Source organism: Mastigoproctus giganteus, chromosome 14 (assembly GCF_048544385.1).
Source record: "Mastigoproctus giganteus isolate SK-2022 chromosome 14, ASM4854438v1, whole genome shotgun sequence".
Classification (NCBI taxonomy): Eukaryota; Metazoa; Arthropoda; class Arachnida; order Uropygi; family Thelyphonidae; genus Mastigoproctus; species Mastigoproctus giganteus.
Window position 1 is genome coordinate 89,848,235 of NC_143588.1, and position 27,086 is coordinate 89,875,320.

A 27,086-nucleotide genomic window follows, 5' to 3' on the forward strand; every position below is an offset into this window, starting at 1 on the left:
CACTTGCTTTCTTTCATCACATGCCACTGCTACTACTATTTCTATTGTTACAGAAGACCTATATCCCCATATAAGTACCTGTGGTAGCAAATAAACTGAAAGGTATCGGTAATAACATTTAGTAGCTGAGAGTGAGTGCCTCCTTTGTTCATTTGTTCCTATTTCTATGTGATGCTGTTGTTGTTGTTTGGTTTTTAGGAGCATTAGCAGCTTAGGCCATATTACTCGGGATATGCGGTCGTCATTCCCTGACCTTTCCGCATCATCCATATTTGGTGGTGACGGGCTCGAACCCCGGTCTAATCAAGAAGCGTGTGCTACGCACTGCTGCTCCTTCCCACCTGGCTACGGAGGCACCTCTATGTGATGCCATTCAGATCACACCTCAGAGAGAATGTTACTTGAATGGCATAAACGTTTTAACCATTGAATGAAATGGTTTGAAGTTGGGTGGGATGAATATAAAAATATGGAACATCAAATTAAAGGCAACTTTATCTACAAGTATTTTTTTTTTTTTTTTCTGATTTATCTCTATTCCTTCAAAAGTAAACGAGAGGCATTACTTTTCAGATCTTTCAGGTGACATTCTGGTCTCATTTGTGAGTCGAGCTATCTTAATTTCAGAAAAGTATGGTTATCTGTTTGTGATAACCAAATCCTCTGCTTATATAAAATCTGTAAAGGAAAGTTGAAACGGAAAGGTGCCAAATGCATGACAATGATGGGCAAGTAAGTCTGAGTGCCTTGTTATGGGGATTTCAGTTTCCAATTTATTGACTGGAAATCATAAACTGACAACTCAACTGTGAAGTAAATTTTCTTGGTATGGTCATCATCAGTAATGAATAATATCATAAATATGATGGTACACGAACCACTACAACAAGCGTCCCGAGCGTCCTAAAGAGGACAATGATAAACAAGATTTACAAGGGTAAGGGTGACATTTTAATTTCAAGAAAGGGAATTACTGTTGACTGAGTAGGTTCTTGGACTCAATCAATTGGGATGAAATATATAGCAGCAAAAGTAAAGTGGAACTATTGGGTAAAGTCTGTCCTCGTATAGCACGATAGTTGTGTTCCTAGAAACCCTCGTGCAATGCAAAATCGTGCAATATAAACAACAGGCCCTATGGGAAAAGTGGGGTTAGGTGCCGACCACCCAAGATTGAACACACATTTGGAACCAAAACATTACCAAACACAATAAATAATCGGGTAATTTTAATCGTTATAAAATACTTACGTATTTTATAACATTATAAAATACTTACGTATTTTATAACGATTAAAATATGTAATAAAAAATTATAATATATTTTTTATTATAATATAATAAAAAATAAAAAAATAAATATTTTTTATTATATTATAATAAAGTATTTTTAGTATTTTTTAATACTAAAAAAGTATTTTTTACGAATAAAATACGTATTTTATTCGTAAAAAATTTATTATGTTAAATAAAATAGTCGTAATGAAATACGTATTTTATAATACGTAAGTATAAATTATAATAAGTAAGTCGTAATAAAATGCATACGTATTTTATTACGACTATTACGTAATAAAATATGGCTAATGCTTTTGCTTCTATCGTAAGCAAACTTGTTTTTTGTTTGATTTTCTATCCAAACAGATGACAGCCGTTCCATCTCTTCCAATTCTTGTCTTAATCTAATGTGTAATTTAATTACACTTTGAGTTGTTCCCGCTATGAAAGTTGTTTTTATTTTCTCCGCATTCTTTGTAATTCCCGGCGTTGCCTCATTTAGGTCTGTAGCACGTGCAATATCACATGGTCTTTCATTTCGCTCAAAGCATTTCACAATTTCATATTTTTTTCTCTATCAACAGAGGCGGACTGGCCATAAGCCTTACCAGGGAAATCCCGGTGGGCCGGAGGCCGGTGTGATTTTGGCCATAAACCGTAGTATGAGGCCACTATAAATTTTCCCGGGTAAGAATTTTTGACCCAGTCCGCCTCTGTTTATCGATATTGCTTTTTTTTTTCCTCTCCGAATCTGTAGTGTCTTCACCAGGACGCTTCCTTTTCACACCTTTTAAGTATTTTACTAATTTTTAGGGAATAAAGCGCAATTACAAAACGAGGAGGCACGCTTAATACACATAAACAAAGCTGTGCGCGTATAGCAACTGAATAAACAATTATTCAGTTGCTATTTCGTTTCTTCTAGTGGAATCTGTTATAAACTGGTAGTACACTCCATCTAATTGCATTTGCGATTATATCGATAGCCGGAATTGTGTTGGTTTTTATGTTATTATGGTGAAATGTGTTTCCCCTTCACTGATATAAAACACATAAATACATTTTCAGAATCTTCTTCATTCCTATCGTGTTGTGTTCAGTTGGGGTGATTCCGCGTTCGACTGCCATTTCTTGTAAACGCAAAGGCGAATCGTGCATAAGCGAATTCGGTTCGTGTTATATAAGATAACATTCCCCTATTTATAAATCGTGTATGATCGAATTCGTGTAACGTAAACACGTGTTATACGAGGACAGACTGTACTTTCAAGGTGTTCGTCATTGAAGCCACTACTGCATTCATTCCCTTAAGGAGGTACTACACAAGGAGGATGCCAAGATAGATGAAAAAGGATTTAGTGAGTTTGATAGAAAAGGAAATCATGGGCAGCTCAGATTCATATAATAATTATAAGTTGATTTAAAACAAGACCACATGGGGGATTAAGCAGGTAAATGCTGAGTATGAGAAGGCACTGGCTAAGGAGTTTTATTTATATATACAGTAGAACCTGGATATGAAGTTTTCTGAGTGACGAGGTTTAGAACTTCTTAGAAGGGAAAATGACCTAAGGGTATGAAATATTAACTACACAAATAAAAATGAAAAGATACACATACATAAGTTAAAGATCATTTTAAGTACTATTTCAGATTTTATAAATATTTTACTCTGCCAATTGGAAACATTTTTAAACTGAGGATTTCTAATTGCATAACATTATGTTCATTAAACGCATTATCAAATACTCACACCTCTTAGAATGTAACTCACACTCTTCTAGCCAATGGCTGTCCCGGGGGTGTCTCCTCAACAGAGAAATAAATTGATAATAATAATAATAATAATAATAATTACAAAGTTGGAAGTGAGCTCCTTTGAAGTTTCAACATACCTTAAAAAGTTACAATTACAATAAGACAAAGCAACAATTCACTAAGTAATTCAGAGAAAATACTTCACGTGGTCAACACTATCCAATTATATATATCGATGAAAACAATTACAATATGTCACCTCCGTTATATCAAAATGTTTATACTAAAAAGGTTTTAGCACTGAAAGCATCAGACTGGAAAATTCACTAATCGAACAAGTTATCGGCAATCAAACGAGGCATCGTTTTTGTGATATCTCATGTTGTGAATCATGGGTGCCAGCAGGATATTTTGCAAGGTGGTGCCACCGCATGTGAGAATAAATTTTTTGTTCACAAAATTTTCAAATACATGCAATATTTTAATTAAGTAAAGTTTGGCTGGTTCACATGTACAGCCGAGCCAACGTTTCTTGATCAGCGGGAGAAAGTGCTTGTATTTTGAAAGAAAGAATTTGTATTATTTTAATGTTTCAAGAAATTAATGAAAATATTAAAAAATTGTTTGTATTACTTCAAAATCCAAAGTTGGTGCACTTGCACCACCTTGCAGCATGCTGCCGATGCCTATGTTGTGAGTGACTTCACAACGAGTTGCCCTGATATTGAACTACCTATAATAAGCAAAGCCTTGACACAGGATTCTTGAATCGGCAATACTTCGCCAGTGGATTCTCAGCGAATACCACTACCTCTGGGTGGTGGTATCTACCGAGAATAAATAATATTAGTCTTCTCCAGTAGCGAAGCATTCATTATTGGAAGTAGTGCAATATCAGGGTAACACAATATGAGATTTATCAAAAACCATGCCATTTCACCTACTTCGGTGATTTATTATGAACTAAGATGATGCTTGGCACTAACTTGTTCGATTACCAAAATGTTTATATTGTTTAATATTTTTTAATATAAAAATAAAAAATTTCTATATTTAAAAAATGTATTAAGTGGGAAAACGTCATTATAATAATATATAATATTATAATAAAGTCATTACAATAAATATAATAATACACTGTGTATTCTTTATCATGAACTTTTTATGTGGGAAAACTTTTTACCCGGGAAACTTTGTATAAGGTCAGGCCACACCTAGAGTACTGTATACAGGTCTGGAGGCCTCATTTCAAGAAGGATGTAGAGCTGCTGGAACGAGTACAGAGAAGGACAACAAGATAAGTGAATGGAACAAAGGGGTGCTCTTACGAAGAAAGGCTTAAGTTTTGCAAATTACAGTGTCTGGAGACTAGGCACCAGCGAGGTGATCTGATAGAGGTGTATAAAGCCTTGAATGGTTTGAGCATGCTCAATGCTGATGGGATTCTTCCTCTTGCTCAGAATAATCACCTGAGAGGGCATAAATTCAAATTGAGGAAAGACAGATGTAGGATAGACATGCGGAAATTTGCCTTTAGCATTTAGGATTGTTTTTACCAGACGTTTGCAATGCATTAGTTGTTTTATCCAGTTCAATTTTTATTCTTTCATAACTTTTGGATCATGAACTGGATTTGAACATGAGTCTGTGCAACTCACTAGGGACTCCTTGTTGCACTTTCCAATTTGGTAACTCTGCAAAAGTGCTCATATTGCTTTTCTCACCATTTTCCCATCCTTTTCTTTAAAGAGGCTTGTCAACGGTGACCACTGTTCTACCAGTCTAGTTACACATTTAATCAAAGACAGCCCACAGGCTTCAAAATCTTTTTTACTCCACTAGCATTCACCAGCTGAAATGGTTTAAATTTATTCTTTCTTAGATAGTAGTAAATTTCCACCAAGAATTCTTCCACTTTCACTCCCTTTCCAGCACACAAATTAATAAGATGACAACGACAGCCTATTACCACCAAGTGCTCAGCCTACAATAACAGGTGCATTATCAACGTTCACAGTGTCAGACAGTTTTTGAAGGAATCCCTTCAAAAACTGTCTGACATGCTTCCCCACATGCTTTCAGGTTGTTCAGAAGATGTCCCATGTTGCATCCTGGAGGGTCACCTTCCATTGCGACCAATGGAAGGTGACGCTGCAGGATGCAAAATTACTTTCAATTTGAGGATTTTATTTATTTATTTACAAAAGATCATCATAATAGAATATGGCTTGGAATCACTTTGAATACTACCATCTGAAGCAATCAAAAATGGCCCATTTTCAGAGTATCACTACCGCATTCATGCAATTTCACTAATTTGTCTGTTTTTTGTTCTTCCACAACTATACTTTTTTTTGCTATTTTGCTATCAGGAAACATATTTCTGAACAAAGAACCTGTATGATCAGTACAACTCAGAGGAGGAAGCTAACGTTCTATGAAAAAAGATACAAATAACCATTTGGCACATATGCCATCATGGTTACCATGAAATAAATCTATTTCTGCATTTCTTTCTTTGCATTGCACTCCTCACACCATATGAAATTCAAAAATCATATCTACATATGATACACAAAGCAAATATTATCTTTTTCAGATTTTACAATAGGCAGTAAATCTTGCACATAGATCCTCTGAATTTTAAGCTACATTTCTCTGGCATCTTACTTGAAAGAAATTGTTAATTTGCTTCACACCACATTCGATGAAACATCACACAAAGTATACAGAGAACAACTATTATCGCACATTTCTTTTTTGCAATACAGACTACCATAGCACACCTGACAGCCAATCTGTTAACAAAAAATAAGTAGAACTTCTCAAAATTTGTAAAAAATAAATAAATAAAATATTTTTTTTTTGTAAAAAAAAAAAAGAAAGATGAAGAACTGAGCTTTTGCAAAAAGACAAATTCTTTGTCACCAACTACATTACAATGATAAGCTGAAGGCAGCGGGAAAACTGAGTAAAGAAAAAAAAAAGGGGGGGGGGGGGTTGGCAACTATACAAATGTAAACAGAGATGCATCATCCACATCACATAAAGGAATGGCTGACTCTGTGCAATACTAAGAGAAAGGTGACTTATCACCTGATGAAATGCCTCAGCATCGTTTAACAGAAGCTTGAAGTGATGAAAAGATGTTTAGTCTCCAAGGTCTGGCATCTCCCACCTATCATAATATGGGCCTTTTGAGGTTATGATGAGCAATGATGACAACCAATTTTCCTTATATTTTAGGGTACAGCTTCAAAATGGTTTGTGCAAGCTGGTTGCTAATTCCCCAGTCTATACCTATTAGTTACTCCTACAGAGGCATTAGATTCAGTTAATGTATAATCTCACTGTCCCTACAATACCAGGGCTCAGTAAACTGAGTAAAGAAAAAAAAGGGGGGTTGGCAACTATACAAATGTAAACAGAGATGCAGCATCCACATCACATAAAGGAATGGCTGACTCTCTGTGCAATACTAAGAGAAAGGTGACATCACCTGATGAAATGCCTCAGCATCGCTTAACAGAAGCTTGAAGTGATGAAAAGATGTTTAGTCTCCAAGGTCTGGCATCTCCCACCTATCATAATATGGGCCTTTTGAGGTTATGATGAGCAATGATGACAACCAATTTTCCTTATATTTTAGGGTACAGCTTCAAAATGGTTTGTGCAAGCTGGTTGCTAATTCCCCAGTCTATACCTATTAGTTACTCCTACAGAGGCATTAGATTCAGTTAATGTATAATCTCACTGTCCCTACAATACCAGGGCTCATCCCCCAGGGGGGGTCAAACTAGTGAGCAGAGGGAGAGACACTGCTAAGGCCACATTATGTCAAAGAATTAAGAAATAAGGCTGTATTAATGCAATGTGTATGTCATATTCAAAATTTTCTCAACCATGCAACTTGTATCCCCCACAAAGTTTTATCTCATCTACATCACAGAACAAACTTATCTGCAAAAAGATCTAAACCTCCCAACTTCTTAATTCATTTCACAAATATGTACAGTATCATTTCAAATCTATGATGTCCACTTCATTTTTTCTTATAAATCCAAATTATCAATTGCCCTAATTATTCACTCTATGATTCTTTTTGCTTCAATGGTAGTACTTGTGCACATATCTGTTCTGATTTTCCTTGTCAGAGACTTCCTAATCTGTAATTTCTTCTTTTTGATCTCCTCTTAAAATCTTTTTAACCCATTCTGTCAAAGTCATCTGCTGCCTTTATCATCGTTCCAACTCTACAATTCACTCAGAACTCTTTGAAACTCTAATTTCTCTAATTTAACTTTCCTAACAGTTTTTCCTAAGTAATTTTCCTTTATGATTTTAATGTTCATAAACTCAACTGGCTTCATTTTTCTAGTTGCATAAACCCAGCTGGTAGAGAAGCTGACTTCTGTGACTACTAATGATCTTATGCAAGTTGTTCATTCACCTACCTTTTTTAGTACATTTTTGTGCAGACAATGTTAGTGGTACAGGCCTGGCTCTATGTGTCAGGGACGGCTCTATGCGCTGGGGTGCATCTACCCAGATGGTGGCTGCTCCCTGGTGGTAGAGATGCCTGATTTTACACCCATTACACACCACAGAGACACATGCATACACTTACATTTCAGGCCGTAATATGGGATTCTGTGCCTACAGATTATATAGCCGCAAGGCTGGGTGCCACTCTTGTCATTAGTATATATATATACATTCATATATACCTACCTACCTAGAGAATATTAGAAAATCCTAACCACACACCAACATTCTTATATTTCATCTGAATTATCTTGTAAGTGAATGCAGAGGAAGTAGTAGAGAATCATATCACAATCATACAAAATGTGTTTGGAATATATTTCTTAAGAAATAAAATAAAAATAAAAATTTGTTTCAATGCAGGAAGAAGTGCTCATTTTCTTAACTTTAAAGCTGTAACAAAAAATTTTAATCTTATGGAAAATTAAAATGTAATATGTTTCACATATAATAAATGTGAAACATATTACATTTTAATTTTCACACATTTTAAACCCCATAATACCTGATTTAATCTAAATATGAATTATTATTATTAAGAAATGCTACTTTTAGGGGAAGTATAAAGAATAATAGAGAAAAAGGTAACCATAAAGCTGTCAGTCTACTTACTTTTAACTGGCCATATTTCTTACTCAAAAACCTCTTCCTCCTTTCTACCCATCTCTTTCTACTATCTTGTTCTGTCTCAGTGTTTACTCCAAAAAATGATGCAGTTCTTTTTGCAACATATCTATGTCAAAAACAGGACATAACAATAATGAATGCCAAAACCAATTATATATATATATATATATAATATTAAGGATAATATAAAGAACCATTAGAATAAGTAAATCAATCCAATAATAATACCATCAGGGATCTAAGAAAACGCAAAAAAAAAAAAAAAAAAAATATATATATATATATATATTTATATTATCGCTTTTTACCGACAATCTAGATGACTTCAACTGGGGCCAACCACCCAGAATGAAGGCAAAAAACGACAAGAAGTTCTCTGTTTCTGTGATGATCAATATATGCTAAGTAATTTAAATCTAACCAAATATATAAATAAATCGAAAGAAGATAATAAAAGTTAAAAAAAAAAAAAAAAAAAAATTTAGAAATATTAGAATCAAAGGTAAGAAATATAAACCAGAATAGGCCGGATGTAAATCGAATAAATGTAAGCATATATTAATCATCGTTGACCCGACAGAGAACGTAATTTAATGATTACAATAAGATTAAATATATAATACATACTACATATTGACCGTATCTAGGACATAATGTAATAGTCGTCAAAATAATATGTGGTGCCCCCTATGTGATGGATATGGTAAAAATAAATAATTAAATTAACGCATAGAGAAACATGCAGATAGTAAGAAGAAAAACTAAAGGAGTAGGAATTATAGAACCTGAACTCCATAAAGGCGAAAAATAGTGGTATAGGTTTCTCCTACGTCCTCGGATTGCCCTAATAATTTCAGAGAAATAAAAGTAAAGAGTGTAGGACAGTTTAAAGGCATTACAAGATATAAGTTGTGGCTCGGGTATGCCCGGGATTGCAAACCCGTTCCTATAGTAGGACCCTGAGCTGAATTTGCATGTTATCTCAGCGTGAACTTCAGTAAATTTAAATGAATTTAACTATATATATTAAAAAAAAAAAAAAAAAAAAAAAGATACACTGTAATTTGCAAGCCGGTGGGTACAAGTTTTCTACGCCATAAGACACCAAGAATGCAAAGTGTATCCTATTTACATATATACATGCACTAAATATAACGATTATATTGAAAATTATATTAAAACAATAGGTTCAGAAAACAAATTTTTGAAATTAATTATGTTTATTGCTTTCCTGAAATGATATTTCAGGTAAGCGATAGGGAAATTATTATTGATCAACCTGCCGTACAACGCTGTTAAGCCCGCTGAACAATTTTTATTACTATTGCAGATATAAGCAATCCTTAGACATTGCGATAAAATTATATTAGCATGCACTGATTTTGATATATTAGATTTCCAGTTTGTAAGGCTGACTACGTTAAAATTAAATGCATCTCTTTAATTATATATGTTTACGTCTATATTATTATTATGGAATATTTCTATATGAAGATCCAGATAATTTGCTATAGTATCGGAATTATTAGTTTTTTCCAATACTAGTTCTACTGGATATAATTTACTGTAATCCTGGACAAAATGTGGACAATTAAAAACACATATATCATCTACGTATCTATATATAAGTAGGTTATCTTGGAATTCTCTTTCTGTATAATGTAGATAAAGGTTTGCGATTATGCTTGATGCTGGACTTTCCGTAGGGGTGCCAGTCACTTGTAGGTATAACGATGTTCCGTCATATACATAATTATTAAAGCTGCATAATTTTATTAGAGAATCCCAATAGGTTAAATCAACCTTTATGGCATTTTTATTTTCTAAATATAGTTTCTGGAGGACGACTTTTAAGTTATCAAGATTAATGCTCGTAAATAGACTGTTAAAGTCAAATGTTTGTATTTGATGAATATTGTTATTTTTTAGAGCATTTATAATAGGTAAGTTATTATTTATTATAATAGTTTTATTTAAGTTATTTAATATGATTTTAAGTAACTTTTCTAACATTTTCCTGGGAAATTGAGCATAACTATCTCTACATGATGTTATGAATCTAAAAGCAATCGGTGTTTTATGAAATTTGGGTATGCCATATATAAATGGATATTTTAGGTTATTATACTTTAACTTTAATTTTTTATGTAATGCAATTAATTTTTTGATTATTATATTAGAAGAAGATGTTATCTGTTTATATGTATGGCTAGACTGTAGTTCATTTTTTAAAATTTCTATACAATATGATTTACATATGATATAACAATTTTTTAAAGTTAGATTTATTAACAGGTAAATTAGGTCGAAATTTAAAACCCAGTGATAAAATATCTCTAAGTTCAGGATATGGGATTATATCTAAATTGCCGGTTATAATGTGATTATGGTTAGGATCCACGTACCTATGAAAAGAAGGTTTGTGGCAAACACATATCTCCTGTCCGATTTTGTGTTGTGAAGGTTTGTAGCTATTGATTTATAGTTACACGCTTTAAGACCAAATGGTCTAGAATACCTAAATCTTATATTAATATGTAAGTTATTAAGTCATTACGTAAATTAATAGTTTTATATATATCTAAATCATCCATTAATTTATTTTGAAAGTATAAGATGAGGACAGAGTTTTCCGGCTGCTTGCTAACATTCAAAATATGAAATCTGAATTTGACAATGTCTGATATGATGTGCATAAGATGAGAAGATACAAAGACGTAATCATTGGTTTTTCTATTTAGTGCTTTGAGTACACTAAGTTTAATACTGAAAAGTGTGTTATGTATTTTACTAATATTTATAGGATCCGTGTCCCACATTTTGAATAAATCTATGAAGTCTCCTATATGTTCTCAGTTGCTTTTATATGTGTTGGATTTACTATATTTCCTATTGCGATTATATTTACGAAGTTTGGCAATTTGAAACATATTATAAACGCAAATATCTTTTAAATTATTCGTCATATATTTTTGATTAAATTTATTATTTAGACCGTATGGATATAGTGTTTTATATTGTAACATGCTAATATCTTCTTGCAATAATCTTTCATTTGCGTTATTAATTACGTTAAGTATTGAAATGAAAATATTACCAAAAGTATGTTTTTGGAAATGTCTGAATTCAATATCCAAGCACTTTTGAATTCTGAATTCTCCAAGCACTTTTGGATCAGAGAGGGGGAAATTTTAACCACATATGGCTCGATTGAGAATGGATTATATGGAAAGGTGGGAATTCCTTTTGATACTTTTAAAGCGAAATATGTTTGTATTGTGTGACCTGGTAAGGTAAAGTGGCGGGAGGCTGTTACTGTCCATGTTAGCTCCATTTAGCCCATAGCAGATTAGCTTTACTGCAAGGTTTCTGGCTCCACCATGGGGAAGCAGGAGCAGAGCTCAGTGTGATCTAGCAAATATTAGTAATTAAACTAAGAAAAATATAAAGAAAGGTAACTTTTCTTCCTTGCTCTCTTCGGGTACTTTTTGAAAGAGAAGCCAGTATTAAATAAAGAGCTTCAATAAAAGTAGAAACTTAAAAGAATTGGTGATCCCTTTGTAAAAATCTCACTTAAAGCACCGAGAAATTGCTCAGTCACAAGTCACTTGTGACTGAGCAATTTCTCGGTGCTCCGGGTGTCAAAGCTCTTGGCACCCGGAGTGTCAACTTTTACGCTAATTCTTAAAGGGGGCTCTGGGTGCCAAAGCTCTTGGCACCTGGAGCCCCTTTAAGAATTAGCGTAAAAGTTGACCACTCAGATATTCCCCTTCTAAATTTCAACATGAATAATAGGAAATTAGAGTTTAAAAAAGTACAAAGTGTAAAATATATAGCTACAGCTTACTCTTTAACTGTTTTTGAATGCTGCAATCCTCTCTGTAGTGCACTCCTTCGATCTCTACTTCTCTGCTCTGAAGCCTGTCGGGATACAGGGACTGAATGTGATCCACCAGAAATACCTCTATCTCCACTCCTTTCAAACAAAGGGTTTTCAATTAGCCCCGAAGCAGTATGTGAAAGATTTTCTGCTCTTCTTCTACCACAGTTTGTGATATCTTGATGATGAGCAATGGTCCCTGACTGCATGATGGGGAAATTTCAACCTGTCACAGCAAAAGGTTTTTAACTGGTTTCAATAACAGATGATAAGTATAAGAAAAAAAAGTATGCAAATTGAGTGGCAAAGTAAACCACAGTGGTAATACAAGTTGGAGATGATAGCTCAAAAACAAATACAATTCTCACTATGTTATATATGAATACACTGATATATTTTTATGGAAATAGCTACTTTAATAGTCAAAGTTCTTAAAAAATACAAACCATATATATTAAAAATAAAATTAAAAATGGAAATATTTGTTGTTAAACAAGAAAAATAAGTACTTTAATTAAAAAACATACTTATGTTCACATCAAGTACACTGAGTGGACAGAAATCATGGGATACCTACCTAGTAATGGGTAGGACCACCTTTTGCCCAGATAAGGGCAAAAGGATAAGGGCAGTCACACGACAAAGCGAGTCTACTAGTTCACAAAAGCATTCCCCAGGTATTTTCATCCATGCTTGCTGCACTGCTGTCCATAATTCCATCGCATTCCTGAACAGAGGATCCAAAACTCAAATGGACCATTCCACATCATCCCAAAGATGCTCCACAGGGTTCATATCCTCTGAATGGGGAGACCATTCCATGGTGGTAAAGTCTGTAGAATGCTCTTCGAACTATGTTCTAGTCACCACAGATCTGTGAGGAGGCGCACTGTCCTGCTGGAAGAGTCCATTGCCCTGTGGGTTCACAATGACCATGAAGGGATGCAGATAGTCTGCAAGGATGGACACGTCACCTGGACTGTTTATAGATGCATCTAGACATACCAGAGGTCCCGACATGTGCCAGTTGAACACACCACAGACTATTACTGACCATCCACCTGTCTGAACAGCTCCTTGTTGGCATGATGGGTGCACAGTTTTGCATGGTTTCCGCCAGATACGCACCTTCCAGTCTGCTCAAAATAACTGGAAATGGGACTCATTGGACCAGGAGACCCATTTCCAATCATCCAAGGTCCAGTGCCGATGTTCTTTCGCCCAGTTGAGGTGTAGAGTCCTGTGTTGTAGTGTTAACAATGGGACTCTGGTGGGTCGGGGTCTCCCATAACCTATTGTGGCTAATGATTGCCTGATGGTCTTGGTGGAGATGTTTCTGGCACCTCCCTCGTTGAAGCCAACAGTGATTTATGGTACTGTTGCTCTCTGGTTGGCTGAAACAATGTGACAGATGTCGACAGCCACATTCATCCACCACCTTTTTCCTCCCACAGTGCTATCCACAATGAGATGTTATTCCGGATATGACGTATTCCCAATTCACTCTTGATACTATCAAATGGGGTTAGTGCAATTTCTGTACAACCTCCGCAACAGAGTAACCCACGTGCCAGGCACCCACCATCATCCCTCTTTCAAAGTCGGTTAACTCACGATATTTATCCATACTGACATCAAATTACTGTCTACTTGAATGCAGTGTACCTATATACTTGCCAAGTGGTTGGTTCGTCCACTAGCGAGAGGGATGACAGCTTTGCATTGCCCAGGAACCAGGTATCCCGTGAATTCTGTCCTTTCAGTGTATAACAAAACCAAACCAAATACTGGGAACCTTGCTTATCATCAATAATGTATTCCTATAGAACACAATGAGTAGAATGAAGACTGAGAAAGCTAGATGTTAATGGCATTCTTCCTCTTGCTGAGATTACAAACATGAGGAGGCAAAAATTCAAGTTGAAGAAGAATGACCACATAGATGTGCAGAAGTTTTTTCAGCCAGCAGGTGGTTGATTGCTGGAATAGATTTCCATCTGTTGTTGTGGAAGTGGATGGTTTGAATAAATTTAAGGAAGAGAAATTCTTTGAGGGTATGGGGATAAAGTGTGTAGGTTTTTTTTTTTTTTTTTTTTTTGGTTATGCTATATAAGCTTGCTTCCTTACATCATTTGCACTACTAACTATTACAAATTTTTTGTACTACTACATTACCCAAAATTATTAAATGAAAACTAATTTTTTGACACAATATTTTATAAACTAAGCATACATTATTGTACAAGCAAAAACATACTATGTCAGGGGTCGGCAACCTGCAGCTTGTGAGCTGCATGCGGCCCTTTAACTTTTAGCCCATATGAAGTACAATTTGAAATGGAGTTAAGAGGACTTAAAAATCAAGGACATGTGGAGCGCAAGACTAAAATATGCCTTAAAATTGAAATTGAGGATTTGGAGAGGCAAAAGGCTGCCCTTGCAATTCTACACAAATGGACGGCGATAGATGAATTGAAAAAGCAAGACCAAATTGTGTTCGATGCTTGAAGTAGCTTACCGGACACTTATATAAATTTGAAAATATTTGAGGTTGGACTTCTCTCAGTTTTTGGTTCAACGAATTTATTTATATACAAGTAGTTCCTGATTTTACGAGTTAATTCATTCTTAGCGTGTACTCGTAAAGCGGGAATTTATTTCCCATAGACGTAATGTTAAAAATAGGGGTTATGTTATCAACAATGAAATTAGTTAGCTAATTAGTTTATGTTTAAACAATGATTGATTTAAACAAGGATTGAAATGAAAATATAGCCTGTAAAATCAAGCAAATTATAATAGAGAAATTATTTATGACCTACAAATGTTAAAGAATGTTTATTCTTCATCATCATCATCGACTAAATGCACACTCGTTTATCACTCATATTGGCTCGGCACTTGTTGGTTTGTTGCACAGAGTTGTCTTCTTCAGAATTGCTTCAAGAGGCATTTATTTCCAAGATAATCTTCTCTTTCCTTATAAATTTCAACAGCATGCATAAGAATTTTTTAACGAAACGCACAAATTACAACTACATGATTTGCATGGGGTAACAAGTTTACAAAGCTTAAAAAAAAAAAAAAAAAAAAAGGAATGAAGAGAAGATTCTGAAAATTCATGTTTTTTCTATGATTGAAGATTTCAGTAAAGGGGAAACACATTTCACCATAATAAAGTAAAAAACCATACAATTCCAGCTATTGGTATTTTCGCAAATGCAAAATGTCTATGGGAAATAAATTAGCATTAGCATTAGCATTAGTAGAGGCATTTGATGCAAGAAAGCAAGCTTATGCAGCATCAGCCAAAAAAAAAAAAAAAAAAAAAAAAACCCACTTCCACTTCACCCCTCTGTTCGTTCAAGATACCTGTCCAGCTGAGCCTTAAACTTATTTAGGCTACCAACCTCCACCACAAGGGATGGCAGTCTGTTCCACCAACCAACCACCCGCTGGCTAAAGGCAAATTTCCGCACGTCTATCCTACATCTGTCTTTCCTCAATTTGAATTTATGCCCTCTCAGGTGATTTTTCTGAGCTAGAGGAAGAATCCCATCAGCATTGAGCATGCTTAAACCATTCAAGACTTTATACACCTCTATCAGATCACCTCGCTGGTGCCTAGTCTCCAGACACTGTAATTTGCAAAACTTAAGCCTTTCTTCGTAAGAGCACCCCCTTTGTTCCATTCACTAATCTTGTTGCCCTTCTCTGTACTCGTTCCAGCAGCTCTACATCCTTCTTGAAATGAGGCCTCCAGACCTGTATACAGTACTCTAGGTGTGGCCTGACCATTGCCTTATACAATGGAATAATCACCTCCTTATCCCTGCTGGAAAAATTCCTGTATATCATTGACAATACTCCATGAGCTACTCTTGCAGCCTGTCTGCACTGCTCAGAGAACTTCATATCTGCCTGCACAATCACCCCCAAGTCCCTTTCATTCTCTACCACTGTCAGTGTAGTACCACAGAGTTGATACGTTGCTCTGGGGTTGCTTTTTCCCATGTGTAGTACTTTACATTTGTCAATGTTAAACTTCATTTGCCACCTCTCAGCCCATCTGCTCAACCTTTCCAGATCCTGTTGCAGCAGCATAGTGTCAGTAGTGTCCTTGACAACCCTGCCAACCTTTGTATCATCTGCAAACTTGGACATTAAGCTTGATATACCATCATCAATATCATTTATAAATACAGAAAACAATAATGGACCCAACACTGAGCCCTGAGGGACTCCACTAATAACATTAGTCCACGATGAGCAGTGTCCATTGATTACCACTCTCTGTCTTCTCCCCCTCAACCACCCCTTTATCCATAGCAGCAATTTGCCTCCAATGTCACACTGCTCCAATTTGTGTAGCAGTCTTCCATGTGCAACAGTATCAAAAGCCTTTCTAAGATCCAAGTATATAATATCAAAGTTATTCCCTGCATCCAGTTCTTTTGTGACTGCATCATAGTATCCAATCAAGTTGGTTAGGCAAGACTTCCCCTTAACAAAACCATGCTGTGTCTGAGCTATAACTGAAGTCTTGTCTAAATGATCCTGCAGTGCTTCTTTAACCAGTGCCTCCATTAATTTTCCTGGAACAGAAGTTAAGCTCACAGGTCTATAATTACTTGTGTCAGCCTTTGATCCTCCTTTGTGAATTGGGGTCACATTTGCACATTTCCAGTCTATGGGTACCTCCCCTGAGTCCAAGGAAGCTCTCATAATTATGGCTAAGGGTTTGCTTACTTCCTTTGCTGCCTCCTTTAATATAACTGGATAGATCCCATCCACCCCGGGTGCCTTTCTTGTGTTTATCTTCAACAGTTTCTCCTCCACTTTACTCCCAGTTATTTCAAGATTCTGTAGCTTACTGCTAGAGTTGAATACACCTCTGGCATTCCCCTTGCTGAATAACTCCTCATGTGTGAATGTCGATGCAAAATATTCATTTAGTTTGTTAGCTACCTGAGCAGGATCATCAACAGTTGACCCATCAATATCAAGTGGACCAATCTGATTCATCCCCTTCCTTCTAGAGTTCACATAAGTAAAGAACTCTTTGCTGTTTTTCTTTGCATCCCTTGCCAAGGATTTCTCGTAATCTGCCTTCGCCTGCCTAACCTCCTTTGTAACTTGGTTGCATGTCAACTTGTATCTATCATAGGCTTCTGTGTCATTCTTAGCATGTGCTTTATGAGCACATGCCAAGAATGAATTAACTCGTAAAGTCAGGAAATGCAATAACATAGTTTACTACAAGTTTATAATAGGTTGCACTAACAGAAAAGCCTAATAAACCGGAAAGTGCAAATTGTTTTAGGTCATGACCTGCAGAAATGTGCTTTAGAAAAATATCACAAAGCCGTTCAAAATTGGTTCTTATAACAGAACATATCATAATGATGAAAGTGTAGTGCATTTTAATGATTTGAATTGGCCTAATACAATTTACACTATAAAAACAAGCTTTTAGAGAGTTATATAGCGAAAATTTCAACTTCCGAGGTCGTGGAATGAATTACCAAAAAACAATGTGTTATTGGGTTCACATTATGATATTTTCACAATACGATGGTAACAGATTAATACAGTAAAGCGGGGTACACTGTATTGTATAGCTACACATGTGGTTTGAAATGCGGTATTTATGAATGTTTAAGATTCATTTTTTTCAATTAATGTTCGTATTTTCAATTTTGTTCATACTTGATAAAAAAAAAAAAAACTCGTAAAACAGGAACTGCTGTATATACATACACATTCCTCATACACGAGGCACACAGACCCTAAATATAAAAGTGACAGTGCTAAGAGTTACAGAAAATACAAAATAGTAATAATTAATACAAAACTAGAATTAAAATATATCGAAATTATGATTAAGAAAACAGAGTAATGAGCAAATTCTTACAGATAGATGGATTAAGTGTAAAATCGGTAGTTATTCAATACCTGAAGGAAACGAAACAGAGGACTACTAAGTAAGTGATGAGTATGAGGAACAGGCAATGACAAGTTAATTTTATAAAGAGAATTCAAATGGGGCATAGCAAAAGGTATTTGTTCAAGAAGAGATGGAGAATCGATAACAGAGGTTATGATATTGTAGACAAAAAGAAACGCATGGAGTTGTCATCCAGAAAGAGGAACAATTCTGAGGTGATGACAAAGAGCTCTATAATTTCAATGTTGAAAGGCATGGTGATTTCAAAAGCATAAGAATTTAATTTTAATTCTCTTAAGTCTGTTTTGGAGACCAAATAATATCACAATAATCAAAAATGAGAAGAATAAGCTGATTGTAGAGAAGAATTATAACGTTGTCACTCTTGAAAATATAGGAAGAATGCTTGTATTAATCCAAGAAGTTTAGAAGTGTGAGATATTACGTGATCGTGGGAAAAGGGATGAAGGTCATATCGAAATAGGACACCTAAATCCTTGAACATATCAAGTATTTGCAATTAAAGAGTTTCCAATATAATAATCAGCAAGGACGGAGGGGGTCTAACTACACGATTCAACCGAAAGTGACATAATTTACATTTTAACGCGTTTAGAAACAAGTTATTTTTATTGAGCCAGAGTGAGAGGGAATCAAGAGAGGATTGGAGTTCATCACTGCCAGTTGAAGAACAAATAACTTTGTAAAGTTTAATATCATCTGCATAGAGTTGCCACTCAACATTAACAGACTGAAATAAGGTTGACAGATCATTAGTATAAAGAATAAAGAAGAATGAACCCAATGGCAAGCCTTGAGGAACACCTTGCAAAACAGTAAATGGAGTTAATGAAGTACTATCAATTATTACGGATAGTTTACGATTTCTAAGCAGTGAATCAAGCAAATCTAGTAAAGGCGATCATAGACCATAAGATGACAGCTTGAACAGCAAAAGATCGATGTGGACAGAGTCAAATGAATGTGAAATATCAAGGAAAAGCGAATCAATTTGATTTCCTTTGTCCAAATTAGTTTGTAGGAAAAGAGAAAACAAGGCAAGATTTGAAACAGTTGATTTCCTGGGAAGAAATGCATACTGATGATTATTAATAAAAGGGTGAAGATAGGAACTAAGATATTTATAAAGTAGGAGTTCAAAAATTTTCGCAATTGTATTCAATATATTAATAGGTTAATAATTTCTGAGGGCAAATATTTTTGAACATGAACTATATTAAAAATAAATCACGAAACCGTCTGAACAATGCGAATCTCTCAGCATGTTTAAAGATGAAAATTATGGCATACTCGCTTGATGTTGAGAGACTCGCTCAAGAAGTTCAGCCGCAAAAGTCACATTAATTCATACCTAATTGGTTGTGTTTGTTGTGTTTTTTCAGTATTAATAAATAATATTTCAAAATATATTTTTAAACACATTCCCACTCTATTCCATTTCTTAAACCCCCCCCTCCCTCCCAGCTTCAACTGAGATGCGGCTCTTCCGATTTTTTTTTTTTTTTTTTTAAATGGCTCTTCGCTCAAAAACTGTTGCCGACCCCTGTACTATGTCGAGAAATTAAGGCAAATAAATCCTTCCATCAAAAGACAAAAATTTATTCTAAGGGAAATCAGGCAACAAAATCTTACAAATGAAGAAATGTAATATAAAAACAATTATATAAACTGAAAGCAAGAATAGGGAACATTTTTGTATAGCACAAGCCATCCGCAATTGTAAAAAATTAGTATTCATATACTAAACTAAAAATATTATTATTTACATTACAGAATATTTACACTTAATACTGTTAAGTGTAGCATGGCTATAATAATGATTTATTTAACTTCAAGATTTTTTTAAAAATAATCAAGGGTACTTTTTTTAAAATAGTAACCCCAAACACAAAAGGCTACCAGAGCATACAGTAACCTAGTATCATACACTGAGTGATCACTGAATTATGATCACCTACCTAATGCTTCATAGATCCTCCTTTTGCTCTCAGTACAGCAGCTATCCGACAGGGCATTGATTCAACAAGATGTCGGAAGTATTCAGGAGGTATGGCCAACCAAGCTGTGTGTAATGCGGTTAACAAGGCAGGTATGGAGGTGATTGGTGTATCCAGACGCCTGATATGCCTTTCTGCACTATGGGATTGATATCGAGGGAAATCGGAGGCCAACTGATATGCTGGAAATCAGAATTGTGTTCCTCAAACCATTCCTGCACAAGTGCCTGATAGCTCGCATTGTCATCTTGGAAGACACCATCGCTATTCGGGGAAAAAGTGTAACATAGTGGGATGTACACAGTCAGCAAGCAGTTGACAATAGGGGAGACCAGTGATACGTTGTTCCACATGCACCAGGGGTCAAAGTTCCTGCCAGTGAAACATGCCCCACACCATACAACCGCCTCCATCGGCCTGCACTTTTGATACCATGCATGATGGATCAAGAGCCTCATGTTGTTGACGCAAAATCTGTACACGACCATCCATGGTGTCGAGTACATAACATGACTCATCTCACCAACACACCTTCTTCCAGTCTTCTAACGTCCAACTTGTATGCTATTTGCACCAGGCAAGTCTTTTACGCCAATGAACCTTGGTTAGGAGAGGATGCCGTAGGGGTCGTCTGCTGGTATAGCCCATACGTGCAAGCATGCGACGCATGGACACGCCAGATATTGTTCCGGGTTTACCCATGTTGTATTGGGTAGCCAACTTTTCAACAATGCTGCGCCTGTTTGCCTGTACGAGTCGTCGGACCCAGTGCTCACCTCTAACATCAACCTTTCGCTGACCTTTGCAGTTTTGCCATCGGGTTGTTGTTTGACCATTTTGACACCAGTCCTGGTACACTTTAACAATGGCGGCTCTCAAACACCCTACCAGTTCAGCCATTTGGGAAATCGAGGCACCAGCTCAAGCTCCCATGATCTGTCCTTCATCAAAGTCCGACAAATTCTTCCTTTTACCCATCACGTTCGGAATTTTACTACCTACTGAACCACTGACACCTTATCTATGCTATGTAGATCGAGTAACTGAGCACTCTCGTACCTCACATGGTCAACAGTTCGCATTCAGTTTTCATAGGGGTGGTCATAATTCAGTGATCACTCAGTGTATATGGGCTGGCCATGGATTGAAAAGACAGAAGGGCAGAAAATCTGAAGGTGAAACTTTCAGTAAATACATTAGAAAAAGGTTGTTCCAAAGAACATAAGTATAAGAAATAAAGACAAAGAAAAGTTGGTTCTGCAAGCTTCAAAGATGAGCCTAGAATGAACTGAACAGCTGATGCACATATTCGAAGTGGTGCTTGGAAGGAGATTTACAAATGTTAATTAAAATGAATAATGTCCAAGGAAATATCTGTAGAAAAAGAATGCAACAAAGCCTGAATGTCTGGTAACAGAAAGTAAAATAAGTCAAAATGAGGCTGATTAATTAACCTGATTGCAGGGGCCTAACTGTTTACAACATTCATTAATGATATTGATGAAGGCATAAGCAGCAGCCATTATCAATCTACTGCAGGATGGAAGCCTCCTCAACAATTGATGTTGAGGAAAATGGACCATAATCTGCCACACTGGTCTAGCGCAGATTAGTAGATTGACCATATTTTGCAGTCAAGGGCTTGAATCCTGGTCTATTCAAAGAGCATGTGCTACTGCACTCTCGCTCCTGATCACTCAGCTACGAAGACATATCAAGCTTAATGTCTAAGTTTCCATATGGCTATATGTCAATCAGCTGATATGAAGGTTCGCAGGGTGGTTAATGAAGGTAATTAGGATGTGCTACTGCCACAAGATCTATAAAAATTAGGAATATGGGCTGAGAAGTGGCAATTAAAGTTTAACATTTACAAATGCAAGGAACTGCATATGAGTAGCAATAATCCCAAAATAGCATACCAAATGTGGTACCACAATCAGGGTAGTGAAGTTCTCTGAAAAGTGCCAACAGGCTGCTAGAACAACCCTTGGGATTTTTGTCAATAATATACAGGAATTTGGCCAGAAGGGATATGGAGGTGATTATCCTGTTGTATAAAGCAATGGTTAGGCGTATCTTAAGTATTGCATACGGATCTAGCAGCCACATTTTAGCAAACATGTGGATCTCTTAGAATGAGAGCAGAGAAGAGTATTAAGATTAGTCAAGGACACAAAAGGAGTACTCTTACCACAAAGCACTTCAGTTCCACAAACTGCCATGCTTGGAAAATAGACACTTGTGAGGAAACATGATTTAAGTGTTTAAACTGATTGAGTAAACTTAATGATTATGGTATTTGTACCGATTCTCCCTCCCTCCCTCCCTCCCTCCCTCCCTCCCTCTCTCTCTCTCTCTCTCTCTCTCTCTCTCTCTCTCTCTCTCTCTCTCTCTCTCTCTCTCTCTCTCTCTCACACACACACACACACACACACACACACACACACACACACACACACACACACACTTCTACTACTAATAATAACAACAACAATAATAATAAAGAACTGGTGATGGTGGTGAACACATCTGCTGTTTCTGCCGAAACACAATTTGTTGAAATGAAAGGTGGAATATAGGATGCTATCAGTGGCGAAACTATGGATAGGATTTCTAGATAGTCAGAGAATGTCATTAATGTTCAAGAGGCAAAAATCAGTAGGAGATGGACCATAAACTTGGACCATAGACATATTATTACATGGAATGAATAGATGAAGTGGGTAGTGTGTTTTTGGTTGATGCTATATAAGCTTGTTCCTTGCATCAATTGCCAGTTCTACTACTAATAATAATAACAACAATAATAAAGAACTGGTGGTGAACACGTCTGCTTTTTCTGCAGAAACACAATTTGTTGAAATGAAAGGTGGAATAAAGGATGCAATCAGTGGCGAAACTGTGGATAGAATTTCTAGATAGTGGGAGAATGTCATTAATGTTCAAGAGGCAAAAAACAGTAAGAGATGGACCATAAACTTGGGTAATTCCAACATAAGCTGAGAAGGCTAATGTTGAAGTTTCAAGAGCTATACACTGAGCAATCAAAACAGAAACTGGCTAACCAAATTCAAAAATTAAAAGGCAGATCACTAAATGAAAGCTTGCTTAGGGAAACCTTGCATATCAAACCCAACCAAATGCCTAAGAAATGTCAAGAGCAACTACTTCAGTCTTTCCAACGCTTTCCACGGAATTTATCCACAGATTAATGAATAAGTCAGGATGTCACCAGCAGGTCAGCACTGATGGAATCCATATTTGAAACCATTAATCATGTGGAAGGATTTCAGACAATATAAGAGTTAGAGGTTGATGGATTTCTCCATTACTTTAATGTTCACAACTCCAGCTGACTTCCGTTTTCTAGTCACACCGAACCAGCTGGTCGAGATGCTGAGGCTTTTGCAATTACTAATGACCTTGCACAGATTGTTCATTTCCCTACAAGAATACCGGACAATCCTAATCATACAGCCAATACGCTTGATCTTTTTCTCACAAACAACCCTTCTAAGTACACGGTCGAAGTGAGAGGTCCTTTAGGCACCTCAGATCACAACTTGGTGATTGTCTCGTCTCCAATTGTGCCTTTATCTCATGCCTATTCCCAACCTCATGTTGTTTGGCATTACAAAAATGCAAAATGGGATGACCCACGAGATTTCTTTTCTTCATTTTCTTCGTCAGACTACTGTTTCAAAACTTCTGATGTCAACGTTTGCTCAGATTTCGAGGGTACAGCCTTCCTTACATTTCGAGGGTACAGCTCTAAAATGTTGTTCGCAGGCCGGCCGCTAGTTAGTACACCGGACCGAACCTATTGGTAACTCTCTAGGAGGCTTCCGGATCAGCTAGTGTATAATCTTGCTACCTCTACTCTGCCAGATAGTGACTGGAGGGAGTCCGAGTAGTGTGTATGCGGGGAGCATTGTCAAGGCCACGTTATGTCAAGGATCTGGGTATATTCTTACCACGTGTACGCCATATCCAAAAATTTCATTACTTCATACAGCATGTCCCGCCCACTTTTTCTTACTATTAAATACACCATGAATTGTCAAACTAATAGAGCAAGCTTATCTGTAGTACTTTACATTTGTCTAAACCTCCCAAGGACTTCCTAATTATATTTCACAAATATACGTGGTCTCAATTCTAATCTCAACAATGTCCATTTCCACTTGCAGTCTGCCAAACCCCATGTACTTTTTCTGACAGAATCTGTTATCGGTTGATTCAACTACTGCTCATCTCAGATGCCCAAATTATTCGCTGTACGATTACTTTCGCCTCAAAGGTGGTACTTGTGCATATGTCCGTTCTGATATTCCCTGTCAGAGACTTGGCAATTTGGAATCTCCTCTCTTTGATCTTCTCTGGCTTAAAATCTCTCTACCTCATTGGGTCAAATTCATCTGTTGTCTCTACCATTCTCCCAACTCCACTAATCACTTGGAGCTCTTTGACTTCCTCTCTTTGCAACTTGACTTTCTCCAGTCCAACTTTCCTAACAGTGAGGTAATTTTCCTTGGTGATTTTAATGTTCACAACTCCAGCTGGCTTCCGTTTTCTAGTCACACCGACACAGCAGGTCGAGATGCTGAGGCTTTTGCAATTACTAATGACCTAGCACAGATTGTTCATTTACCTACAAGAATACCGGACAATCCTAATCATACAGCCAATACGCTTGATCTTTTTCTCACATACACCCCTTCTAAGTACACGGTGGAAGTGAGAGGTCCTTTAGGCACTTCAGATCACAACTTGGTGATTGTCTCTTCTCCAATGGAACCTTTATCTCATGGCTACTCCCAACCTAGTGTTGTTTGGCATTACAAGAATGCAAAATGGAATGACCTGCAAGACTTCTTTTCTTCTTTTCCTTGGTCGGATTACTGTTTCAAAACTTCTGATGTCAACGTTTGCTCAGATCGTGTCAGTGAAATTATTCTTGCAGAAATGGAATCCTTTATCCCACACTCCACTTTAAAATCTCGTCCCTTATCTAAACCTTGATTTTCCAATAAATGTTCTAAGGCTGTTCAAGAGAAGAATGTTGCATATCGTAATTGGCTTATTTCTAATTCTTCAGTTTCATTTTCTGCCTCGCAACAATTGTAAAGCAGTTATTAATCATTCCAAACTAGAGTTTGAACAGGCTAAGAGTAGAAAACTTGCTTCTTGCCCTAATGGTAGTCGAGCATTCTGGTCTCTTGCCCATCTCTGCTCCCACCTCTGTCAAAATCAGATGGTTCTGTTGTCACTTCAGCCAAGGATAAAGCTGACCTGCTAGCATCCCATTTTTCTTCCAGCTCAGGTATTAATGATCTTGGTAAAACACCTCCCAACATTCCCAACACGCTCCATTCAATGCCTCCTGTGGTCTTCTGTCAAAAGGATATCAGCAGGATTTTGATGAATCTTGATGCTAAGAAAGCTCCAGGTCCCGATGGTATTTCTCCACTTGTTCTCAAAACCTGTGCTCCTGAACTTACTCCTATTCTTTGCCGCCCTTTTTTCACTTTCTTATTCCAAAGGTGTTTTTCCTTCTGCTTGGAAATTTGCTCATATCCAGCCAGTTCCTAAAAAGGGTGACAAATCCCTCCCATCTAATTATCATCCCATTGCAATTACTTCTACTCTTTCTAAAGTAATGGAGAAATCAATTAACCGCCAACTCTTAAACTACCAAGAAACCTTCTGTATGATCAACGATTGCCAGTATGGATTCCGTCAGTGTCGATCCACTGGTGATATTCTGGCTTATGTTACCCATTTATGGACTAATTCAATGGAAAGGTTCGATGAAAACAAGTAGTTGCTCTTGACATCTCAAAGGCTTTCGATCGTGTTTGGCATAAAGGTCTTCTAAACAAGCTTCCATCTTATGGTTTTCCAACTGTTTTCAGTAATTGGTTATCCAGTTTTATCTCTGATCGCTCACTGAGGGTGATGGTAGATGGCTCTCTGTCTTCTAACTTCTCCACTAATGCCGGTGTCTCCCAAGGTTCAGTTCTTTCCCCCACTCTTTTCCTCTTGTATATTAATGACCTTCTTCCATTGACTGGAAATCCTATCCACAGTTTTGCCGATTGCATTCCACTTTCCATTTTGAGAAACCTTGCCCTGTTTAATCAGCTTCAACTTCTCGAAAATCTGCTACCAATTCCTTAAATGCCGATCTTCAGGTAATTCTCCAGTGGAGCAAAGACAACTTAGTTGATTTCAACACTTCTAAAATTCAGTCTTGTCTTATATCTCGCAAAAAGGATTCTTCTCCTCCTATGCTTATCTTTAGTGACACTCAGATTTCTAGGCAAAATGATATATTTCTTTTGGGGATTAACCTGACAAATATTGCTTCCTCTGCATCTGAAAAACTTGGTTTTTCTCTTTCGCTCTCGGCATTACTTTTCTTCAAAACAGCTGCTCACTCTGTATAAATCGGAAATCCGCCCTGCCATGGAATATTGTTCCCACATCTGGGGTGGTGTCCCCATAACCGCTCTCAGGCTTCTTGATTCCATTTAGAAGAGGGCAGTTAGTTTAATTAAGTTTGTTAATTAAGTCTGAGTTTGTTTGCTTTTGCTTGATAGATCTTCGTAAATTTCATGTTTTAGCATAAGCAAAGGCACATGATGCAAGAAGGCAAGCTTATATAGCATCAGTCAAAAAAAAAAAAACCCTTATTTCACCCATCCACTCACTCCAAATGTTTATCAAGTTCTACCTTGAATCTATTTAAGCTATCAACTTCTACAACGACAGTTGGAAGTTTGTTCCAGCAATCAACCACCCGCTGGCTAAAGGCAGACTTCCGCACATCTATCCTACAACCGTATTTCCTCAATTTGAATTTATGTCCTCTCAGGCAATTATTCTGAGCAAGAGGAAGAATCCCACATGCTCAAACAATTAAGGCTTTATACACCTCAATCAGATCACCTCGCAGGTGCCTAGTCTCCAGACACTGTAATTTATAAAACTTAAGTCTTTCTTCGTAAAAGAAACCCTTTGTTCCATT

At 36.6% G+C, this 27,086-nt stretch overlaps 1 protein-coding gene across 2 annotated transcripts in view; it reads right to left on the reverse strand.

Moving 5' to 3' along the window:
• LOC150075335 (inactive rhomboid protein 1-like) overlaps nucleotides 1-27,086 on the reverse strand; it is a 332,829-nt gene that overhangs the window by 251,748 nt on the left and 53,995 nt on the right. For both annotated transcript variants that reach the window (XM_090389103.1, XM_090389102.1), the window contains exons 2-3: nucleotides 12,056-12,314; nucleotides 8,194-8,314 (exon numbers count right to left, since the gene is read on the reverse strand). In XM_090389103.1, coding sequence (XP_090245229.1) covers nucleotides 8,194-8,314; nucleotides 12,056-12,297 — 363 coding nt within the window. In that variant the 5' untranslated portion in view covers nucleotides 12,298-12,314. The remainder of the gene's footprint in view (nucleotides 1-8,193; nucleotides 8,315-12,055; nucleotides 12,315-27,086) is intronic.